The sequence below is a fragment of the Alexandromys fortis genome, unplaced genomic scaffold (assembly GCF_014885135.2).
Source record: "Alexandromys fortis isolate MF-2015 unplaced genomic scaffold, M_Fortis_MF-2015_v1.1 scaffold_314, whole genome shotgun sequence".
Taxonomy (NCBI): Eukaryota; Metazoa; Chordata; class Mammalia; order Rodentia; family Cricetidae; genus Alexandromys; species Alexandromys fortis.
Window position 1 is genome coordinate 806,108 of NW_026068248.1, and position 10,740 is coordinate 816,847.

Sequence of the window (10,740 nt, forward strand, 5' to 3'; positions counted from 1 at the left end):
GACCCAAAAAGAGGAACATGGGATGTACTCACTCATATTTGGTTTCTAGCCATAAATAAAGGACATTGAACCTATAATTCGGGTTCTTAGAGAAGCTAAATAAGAAGGAGAACCCAAAGAAAATCATATAGGCATCCTCCTGAATATTAAACTTCATCAGGCGATGAAAGGAGACAGAGACAGAGACCCACATTGGAGCACCGGACTGAAATCTCAAGGTCCAAATCAGGAGCAGAAGGAGAGAGAGCACAAGCAAGGAACTCAGGACCGCGAGGGGTGCACCCATACACTGAGACAATGGGGATGTTCTATCAGGAACTCACCAAGGCCAGCTGGCATGGGTCTGAAAAAGCCTGGGTTAAAACCGGTCTCGCTGAACATAGTGGACAATGAGGACTACTGAGGGGGACTTGATTGGGGGAGGGGGAGGGAAAGGGGAGGCGGCGGTGGGGAAGAGACAGAAATCTTTAATAAATAAATAAATTTTAAAAAAGTAAAAAAAAAGAACTCTCATTGATTAATGAATGGATGTTATATTGGAAGAATGTCCCTAGTTACATGTCCATGATCCCAGTTCTATTTAACATTTTTATCAAATAACTTCAGTAAAAACCAAATGTGAAATTTGTCAAATTCTTGGTAACACGAATTAAACAAGAAGTTAAAGGTAATGATTTGGGTGGCAGAATTAGCATTTAAAAATACCTCAGTGGAATGAATTGCTGAGTCAAGCTTCAAAAGATGGAGCGTTGTTGGGCAAAGGGTAAAACTGAGCCCTGAGGTTAAAAGAAAATCAACTGTACAGTCATAGGGAGTATACTAAATGATTTGCAAGAAGCTCATGTAAGAAAATCTGTCTCCGTAGTCTCACACTGCAAAGCGTATTACTAAGAATAACTGACTATCCTAGATGACTTACCACAGGAATACTGGTACAGTCCATCTCAGGAGTTGATCTGGGATTGTGGTTGAGATAGCATGCAATTCTCTCATCTGAGATGAGAGAAAGAAGACCACAGCATCCCTAACATAGAGGAAGACATTCCAACTATGAAGTTCATGCTGTAATGTGTTTCTGTGGTAATCCCAAATCCCACAAAGTGATTTTAGAGGTTTCTAGAACATAAGATTTCAAGTGTTAAAATGACAACATTTCTCAACAGACCACAAGGATTAGATACAAGTACCTCCCTTTAACCAACAGACCACAAGGATTGGACACAAGTACCTCCCTTTAACCAGCAAGGATTTGTGTTTCCTATGCTGTCCGGAAGTCTCAAGTATTCTTTCCCTGTTCTTTAGCATGGACGTTTTCTTTGTGTCCTTTGGTCTTACCACAAGTGTCTCCTTCCTGGAAACCACAGCACAATGATAACAATTTTGTTTCATAACGTTCTTTTGACCCTGTTTTATTTTCTATATTTAAATCGTTAATAACAAAGTATCATGATGCATGCTACTGTTCAGCTAACCCCAGTAGAACATAAGCCTATTCCTTTGTTGTTGTTCATTGCTACATCCTTACCAACTACACTAAAACTTGATACATAGGAAAAATTCAATAAATGTTTACATTACTTTCCACCTTCTCTTTTCTCCCTCTAGCCTCTCCCAGGTACCTTTTCTCTAATCCTTCCCCCATGTACCCCACTCAAATTGATAGCCTCTTTTTCTCAGATTATTTATTTACTTAATTAATTCATTTTACATACCAACCATACATCCGCCTCCCTCCCCTCTTCAACCTCCTCCACCTCCCCTACCCCCACCCACTTTTCAAAGAGCGTAAAGCCTCTCATGGAGAGTCAGCTAAGCGTGGCATATGGAGCTGAGGAAAGACCAAGTCCCTCCCCACTGCATCAAGGCTGCACAAGATATCCCACCATAAGGAATAGGCTCCAAAAAGTCAGTTCATGCACCAGGGATAAATCCTGGTCCTCCTGCCAAGAGAACCACAAATAGACTAAGCCACACAACTGTTACTCACCTTCAGAGGGCCTAGTTTGGTCTCATGCAGGCTCCCCAGCTGTCAGTCCAGAGACCATGAGCTCCCACCAGCTCTGTTCAGCTGTCTTTGTAGGTTTCCCCATCATTATCTTGCACCCCTTGTTTTTCTTAGATTCTTATTTTACACACATACATAGAGATGTGTGTATAGACCTAAATGTATAAGTACAACCTGACGCGTCCTTTTTTGTCGTTGGCAAACATGGGTTCAAAGCTGACCACTCTTCACTGGACAGCCGATAAGGGGACTCATTTCTGGAAGAGACTTACTCTCCTCCCAGCAGTCATTAGTTGCCTGTAGTTAAGTGGTGAACCCCCACAACACAACCTTCCACATTAATATGTGCACTGATATTGTCATGGCTCCAGTTTTGTTTATGCAACCATTTCTAGCAGATTGTTTCGCAGCGCACATGCTGGTATGCCGGCTCTTACAATTTTTCTATCGTTCTGCTCCCTCTGCAGTGGTGCTCCCTAAGATGTAAAATCAGGAACTATGGTATAGATATATCCATTGAGGCTCGGCTCCCCATGGCCCACTGGTCTCTGCATAGTGGCCAGTTGTGCTTTTTCTGTAGTGGTCTCTCTTTGCTGTCAACAGAAGCTTTGTTGATAATGAGTGGTAGCTTCACTTATCCAGAAAGGTGACCCATGCCGGGCGGTGGTGGTGCACGCCTTTAATCCCAGCACTCGGGAGGCAGAGGCAGGTGGATCTCTGTGAGTTCGAGACCAGCCTGGTCTACAAAGGGAGTTCCAGGACAGGCTCCAAAGCTACAGAGAAACCCTGTCTCAAAAAAAACAAACAAACAAAAGAACCAGATGTCTGATAAAGTTTCACATTAGTCACCCCCAAGTGAAAATGGGCCCAGGGCGAGAAGAGGGGTATAGGTAGGCGGGTTGCTGGTTTCATGAGGATGGTAAACCAAGCTAGCCTTAAATTCACAAAGATTTATACTCTCCCTCTTTTTAATTTTTTTCCTTTTTTGTCCTTTTGAGACAGTCTTAATAAATTGATTAGGCTGATTTCAAACTTAAGATCCTATCTTGCCTCGGCCTCCCAAGACAGCCCCGGGTGTGGGTGTGTGTGTGTGTGTGTGTGTGTGTGTGTGTGTGTGTGTGTAGACAGAGAGAGAATAACTGNAAAAGAAAAGAAAAGAAAAAGAAAAGGTGACCCATGCACAAAGACAGTTGGCAGGCCCAAGGGTGAAACTAGACTTGTAGATTTACAGATGCCAGTGGGTTGTGGTAGTGCAAGGAATGCTCGGTGTTTTTTAAGTGGATGGGCAAATAGATAAATTAATGATGTCTCATAACCATGAAACCTATATTGAATTCTCTCCTATAAAAAAGCACTCTGAGAAAACCATCATGAGGAAAAAAAAAGCCTACGTAGCTGTACATTTTCAGATGAGAATACACAAGCCAGCATGAGGATGGGTCTAGAAAGCTGTCGTTACAACGTAGGAAAGCTGCCGCCAATTGGAAATTATGAAACTGCCCAGTAAGTACTGTCCATGCCAAGGATAGCTGAGACTGGGTTGCATGCATACCTTGGGCACTGCTCTTAAAGTGATAAGGTTCTCTTTTTTTATCCTAAAGTTTGGAGATTCTCTGATTCTGGTTTAAAAAAAAAATAATCATCGGAAAAGTCGCTCAGGCGCAGATGTGCGCGGGGAGCCAAGATGTCGGGTTCCAAGTATAAGCCCCTGGCCACTCTCCCCCAAACCCTCGACCCAGCCGAGTATGACGTGTCTCCTGAGACCCGAAAGGCGCAGGTCGAGCGCTTGAGCATAAGGACCCGGCTTAAACGGGAATATCTGCTTCAGTACAACGACCCCAAACGCCAAACGCACATCGAAGATCCTGCCTTGATTCGCTGGACCTATGCAAGATCAGCAAATATTTATCCTAATTTCAGAACCACCCCCAAGAACTCACTTTTAGGAGCTGTGGCGGCATTTGGGCCCCTCATCTTCTGGTATTACATTTTCAAAACAGACAGGGACAGAAAGGAAAAACTTATCCAGGAAGGAAAATTGGACCGATCTTTGAATATCACCTATTAATTTTGGCAAGGATGACACGATCCTTGTATAAATAAATCTATTATCGCTGAAAAAAATCATCGTATACTTTAAAAATTGAAAAATGAAAAAATAGAAAAACATCTGTGAACTCACAGCCAACTCCCTTTCCCAAAGATTGGCCCCAGCATTTCGTTCTATTAGGAGCTACTAATTCCTAATGCAGTAATTTTTCTCCCAAGATTCAATCCATCTCATTATAATTAAGTCCACAGGATCATTTCCCTTCAACGTTTCTTTAGAGCTCGGAGAAATCGTGAGCAAGGCAAATCCCCAGTTTATGAGATGCCTCGCTTTTAGCAGAATGAGACTTTCATCGGGTGCCCAGAGAGCAGAAGCCTTCCATCTCTCCAGTAGCTGGTCTCTGTGCCAGTTTTGCCATCTTCATTAGGGAAGCATCAACCAGGCCCTCTCCACAATGTTTCCTTAATGGCACTGCAATGTCTCTAAATTCCTGTGCCTCTGCCAATATTCAGCAATTTATTCGCTTTCAGATTTTTGACAATTTCCATGAAAATTTAAGATATTTTGAACCTACCAGGTGAGAACGGATAGAACCAAAAACTATTGTGAGGACATGTAGAAGTGACCCATAAGCTGCGGTGTAAAAAGTCTACTAGCTATCTGAAAATACTCTTTTTGCTACATATTCTTTGTATTAAGAAGCTAGAGTTTAAGTTTTTCTGAAAAAAAATTGTATAGCACAAAACCTGCCCCAAATTAAGACCCTCTCTACATTTCGTTATGTACAGAAAGAGGAGCCCATGACAGACTACTAGTAACTAGTGTATTGTGGGATGGAGCGCCATTTTCCTCAGTGGGATAGCCATTGACAAGGTGCCTCAATGTAGTAAATGACAGCCCCTTTAAAAAACAGTTTATAATTATATTATATGGACAAATGTTTTACCTCCATGTATGTATTGCACTGCATCTATGCCTGGTACACACAGGAGATACAAGAAGGGGTCAGATCCCTCAGAGCTGTAATTAAAGATGGCATGCAGCTGCTAGCAATCATACCTGGGCCCTCTACAAGAACATCAAATGCTCTTAACCACGGAACCATTGCTCCAGGCCCACAATTACAAATTCTTGTTTTTAGAATATGAAAATTTGTTACCGTGTTTCCATTCTCAAAATTTATGATCTTTGTCTTTCCTTCTTGCCTTTGTATGGGGCCAAAAGCTCCATTGGCTACTTTAACAAATTTAAAGCAGACTCCAGGAATATCACCATTTCATGACATTTTCAACCAAATTCAACAACCAGAACTTAATCGTTTTCCTCAATGAAGTTCAATCAGCCATCACTACACACGAAAGCTGTGGTCTTCTTGCCCTTCCTGATGAGCTGCACCCTGACACACTTCCTGATAGCAGAATTTGGCTGCTTGGTTTCAAACCCTACTTTTTCTAGAACAATACCCTTTGCATGAGACACAACTTTAAAAAGATTGGCCTTTCGGGGCTGTGCCCAAGTGGGCTTTCTTGTGTTGCTTACCATGATCCCTTTGGTGACAATGTAGCTTCCAAGCAGTGCAGAGACCATGACACTTGCCCATCTTTCCAGTACCACTGGTTTGAGAGAACCCATTTATAATTTTTTTTTCAAGACAGGGTTTCTCTGTGGCTTTGGAGCCTGTCCTGAAACTAGCTCTGTAGACCAGGCTGGTCTCGAACTCACAGAGATCTGCCTGCCTCTGCCTCCCAAGTGCTGGGATTAAAGGCGTGCGCCACCATCGCCCAGCTCATTTATAAATTCTTAAACCACTCAAAGAGTATTTAAATTTCAAAAACTCACTCTTATATTTGAATTACGACTTTTCATAACTATGCTGAAATATGTGTGATCTGTAAAGATTTGGACAAACATCAATATTTTAAAAGAATCTTGATGCATACAGAAAAGACATCTCTATTTTTTATGTTTCTGTGAACAAAGTAACAGAATTTTTGGACACTCCAAGAAGAAATATCATTTAATATTTGCTCAGATAAAGAAAAACTGCATGTCACGAACTGGCATTTATACTATTATTATGTATGCTGGAAAATTATTTTATTGTTTGTTGGAGGCCAACCTTTTGTGATAGCTTGATTATGAGCCGCCTTTGTGTAAATGAAAGAAAAGATATTCAAACAAGTAAAAATAAATGCGCATGATTCACCAGCACAGCTAACTCGAGATTTTCCAGCTTCATAACCACAACTGATACGAAGATTTATCGTCACAGCTGCCTGCGTACTTCTTTTCCTTGGAGCCAACGGAATCAAATTTCTTTCAGGAGATTAGTCATGTGTGGGGGTGTTGCCAACTGCAAAATATTTGTTATGAATGAGGTGCACTTCTCTGCTCCTGTCCTCCAGCCCCAAGTCAGTGAGTAATTTTCATCTTTTTGTGTGTCTTTCCCGCCTACCATCAGGAATGAATTTTAATGACTTACGCAGTCAAACTTTCTTTAGTTGTTACTCTAACCTCAAACTTCAGATTGTACTGTTTCCGCAACATGATAAACTCCCAGAGAAAGGGAAGACAAAATGACATTTGGACACATGCTTACGAGATGAGATTGAAGCTGAAGGAACACCAGACATAGGCATTGAAAGCAGAAAAAGGGGTGAAAGCATCTTAGGTGACTAGGAATGTGCCAAGTACTCTCTTGAGTTCCCTTTCTACACAAATTGAACACTTCAAACGAGTAACTAATAATGTCACAGAGTGTCAACATGGTTTCTTTTTTCTTATGGACTGTTTTGTGGAAACTCTATCATTCTCAGAACAGTCCTACCAGGGGTTAAGTCATAGTTCCATTTCGCATAGGAAACAAGTAAATTTTTCAAAATTACACAATTTATTAGTGGCTGAAAGCATTTATGCTTAGATCTAGCTGGCTCCCTAGCTTGTTCTCTGTTTTTCAATATTCTGTCTTGGTTATAAAGAAATACCCAATTATATAAGCACTACTGTAAGTACACAGTTTGAGAAAATTGACACTGTGCCTACATAAGAAATTCATAAAACCAAAAGGGACTTCCATTGGTCATTTCTTTCATGTAAAATTAATGCAGTCTTTTTCTTTTTAACACCTTTGGAAATATGCATTTAAAATTTGGCTTGAACCTAATCACAATCTGGCAACCATTGTCTCATAGGATTCTTCTAGTCTTTAAACCATATGGTGCTAGTAGGATGGAACTTACTATGCTATGTTCAATTAAAGAAAAATACTAAAATGATTGAACAGAGAATGAGAGTTCAATAACTCCACCAATGGCTTTGTTTCTATCATGTCACTTTGGGTAGGACTGTTTTGCCATTGAATTTAATGGTTGCTTTACCTACACATTTTATAATTTAGAATGCCAGGTTTTTTAATACAACATGTAAGAAGAATAATAGCAAAATGGTGAAGTAGTAGAGAAGTCCCTAGCATTAAAAGGGAGATACTGGAGTTTGTGTTAAGTTTGTTTTTTTGGGGTTTTTTTGTTTGTTTGTTTGGTTGGTTGGTTTTTTTTTTTTTACATTTTTGGAAGGGAGGCATAGTATATTTGGCTCTGTATTAAATATAAAGTCAGTCATTTAGCTAAGCTCATTTATGAGAGTAATTATTGTTCAAATCAATACTAATGGTTGACTAATTTGCTCAAATATAAGCACCCTTATTTGTCTCTAACAGGGCAAAAACTTAATCAGTTATTCATAGTCATTTAAATTTTTATAAGGCCAAAAGGCCTTATACATTTCCAACACTGAGCACTTGAACAGCTGAGCCTAACCCAGTAAACAAATGACACAAAATAATTGGAGCCCCAGAACACGAATTTCAACAGCTTATTAAAATGCCTTCTCCATCCCCCTATAGACGACATTCGGTTTTGTCTCCTTTCCCCGGCACTTGAGCAAATAGGAAGTTTCGAAGGAGACATGCCTCTTTGGTGAATAAACTCATTTCCCCGGCAACCTTGAAATAAAGTTGCCTTCTGTGTGACTGCTGGTTTTTCTCCCTGGTCACAATAGTTAGGGAACAGCCTTATTGTTGTTGCAATGAGATGGGATTTGCCACAGGCTCATCCATTTTCTTTTTAGTAATCTAGCCTTCCTTGACCTTTGATGAGACTATTGTGTACTGATCTGATGCATCAGAGACTTGCCCACTGTCACCCCTACCAGCTGCTATGCCCAGATGACAGCATCCTTCTTTCTAAGAATGAGTGGCTCCTTGCAGTTGTGGCTTATGGCACATCTCCAGACCCCCTATTCCACCCTCATTGTGAATAATCAAATCTTCATGTTCATTGGCCTTGGGAACATGGACCAGTGCCTTCTTAGTAGCAATCACAGATTTCCTGACCACCTTTGTGGGACTGATGTCATAGTCATCTTACCCATGAATTACAGGCCATGATTGTCAGCATGATTCTGGGTTTACTTCTCAGCGTGTTCACTTTGCCTCTGCCCTTCCCCCTCATTTCCTGTTTCCACATTGCAGTTTCCATATGCTGAGGATCTGCTGTGTGAAGGCCAGGCTCAAAGCTTCCTCTACCTGTGAAAACCACCTACCCCTTGTCACCCAGTCATGTGTACTAGAAACCTCAGTCAAAAGAACAAGCTTTCTCAGTGGTATGCATTAATTACCGCCATGTTAAACCCCCCACCTTAGATCCTGGAAGACAGGCATGTAAAACTTGTGCTTAAGCAGTTAGGCACTGGGAATCAAAAGAATCCTAATTGTTCTTTTCTAACTTCTCCGGAGACCAGAAAAAGAACAGAAAATTAACCCATTATTTCAATGCATCCGTTAAAGATTTCTGTTTATTTTATAAATATAAATGTTTTGCTTACATAGATGTATGTGTAACAAATACAAGGAGTGCCCTCAGAGGCCAACAAAAGGGAGTCAGAGCCCCTGAACCTGGAGGTGTTAGTGTTTGTGAGCTACCGTGTGGGTTCTGGGAACTGAATCCAGGGCCTGCACAAGAGCAGCAAGTGATCTTATCCATTGAGCCATCACTCCAGCCCCTCAATGTATTTTTATGTAAATATCATGAAAACTGTTAGTGAACATCTACTTTATGGTTACCACTAGGCATCCGTTAACAAGTTGACCATAGATATTAATGTAGTTTTAAGCTACATTATGATCTAAAGCCATTAATATGACCAGAACGGTTCACAAAGAGAATAACAGTATAGGTTTATGAAAGTGGACACTATATCCATATTCATAAAAGCCCATCACAGAGATCTTGTTTATGTCTTTAAAAATTGCATTACTCTGATTCTTGACATTTTAATATTTTTTATGCCTCTCGGTGGCTTTAAATGTTCATTTAGATATTTTTTAATTTAGTGTTGGAGAATTTCATAGATAATATTATTTAATCCAGCCCATCCCCACTTACACCCCGAACAACCATTAGTTTTCATACCCAACTTCATGTATTGAGTTTTAAGCCTTCTGAGTCTATTTAATGCTGCCAGGATGAATTTCTTCTGAAATATAAACTATAGGATTTTTAAGACATGGTATTTTGATAATCAGATATCTTTGAACTTGTCACACCAGATAGATATGCAAGATGGTGCCTATAGACAACAGCATTTGTCCTTATAGAACGTTTTCTAGACATCTGCTCCAATTTGATACTAAAGAAGAAATAGCCACTGAATTCTCATCTTTAGGTGATAATATCTGATACCAAGAAGTATCTTTTGTATATACCAAAATATATCTTTTCATAAGTGGTTTTAAATAAATTACTGTAGCACTTATTAGAAATTCTTATATTAAAGTAGTTTGCATATTGTAAATATTAATGAATGTTTCACAACCAATGCTGTTTTGGCAAATATTTAATTTCTGTCATATCAATTTCTTATAAAAATATCTAAACTGAAAATTTCATTCTTTTGCCTTCTTCTGTTTCTCTGCCTTCTCTTCCATGATGTGCCTTAGCGACCCTCTGGCCATTTCAGCTCCCACTTCTCATACAAATTTATGAGTTTTAGCATTTCTGCTCTTCCCAAGAGTCCTCATGGCCAAGGCTACAATTATCTTTCTCCTTTTTTCCATATTTAATAAGATGCAGTATGCATGTTCAAATTGTTGACAAGCAGCATTTATTTTAAAAAAATTCGATCATGGTGACTTGTAGATTTTTCCCATTTTAACTTTGAACAACTAACTCGAGTTCCTCTGTCGCGGCAAATGGTAGATGGGTCTTGTTTCTAAAACGTCTCTTCCTCTCCCAGTATTTTCTTGGGGAGACGGCTCATTGGTTTCAACATCTTCTATGTTACCTTTTTATTTGCTTTCCAAAAGTTGACCACTCATGAGACGAAGGTAACAAAATCATCCAAAGAAATGAGCACCTATAATGCTAGTACTAGGAGGTCGAATGCAGAGGAATTGAGTTGACGTCCAGTTTGGGATATGCAGCTATGCCAGGTTCAGCCTCAGCTTAAATAAAAAGAGAAACCAAGAGCAGTGGGTGGAGCTAGGTTGTAAAATGCTTTTGTCACCTTTTGTCACCCCCTTGGGCAACTGGGGTGTGACATCTGTTCCCTGAGTACTTGCTGCCCAAAGATGATGAGATGAAGTAATTAGAAAGCTATCCATTGAGCCATCCAGTCTCTTTCATTATGC

The 10,740-nt window shown here is 40.1% G+C and overlaps 1 protein-coding gene and 1 pseudogene across 1 annotated transcript; one reads left to right on the top strand and one right to left on the bottom strand.

Moving 5' to 3' along the window:
- Positions 1–3,689: 3,689 nt before the first annotated feature.
- Positions 3,690–4,104, top strand: LOC126494085 (NADH dehydrogenase [ubiquinone] 1 beta subcomplex subunit 4-like). Its single transcript, XM_050131306.1, has one exon. It carries the CDS (start codon positions 3,690–3,692, stop codon positions 4,071–4,073), a length of 384 nt encoding a protein of 127 aa, XP_049987263.1. The 3' UTR covers positions 4,074–4,104.
- Positions 4,105–5,234: 1,130 nt separating this feature from the next.
- LOC126494089 (40S ribosomal protein S23-like) lies at positions 5,235–5,655 on the bottom strand (annotated as a pseudogene).
- Between the last annotated feature and the right edge of the window lie 5,085 nt (positions 5,656–10,740).

What these genes read in the sequence shown, in the direction of transcription:
- LOC126494085 (XM_050131306.1), top strand. Translation starts at nt 3,690, where the DNA reads ATGTCGGGTTCCAAGTATAAGCCCCTGGCCACTCTCCCCCAAACCCTC.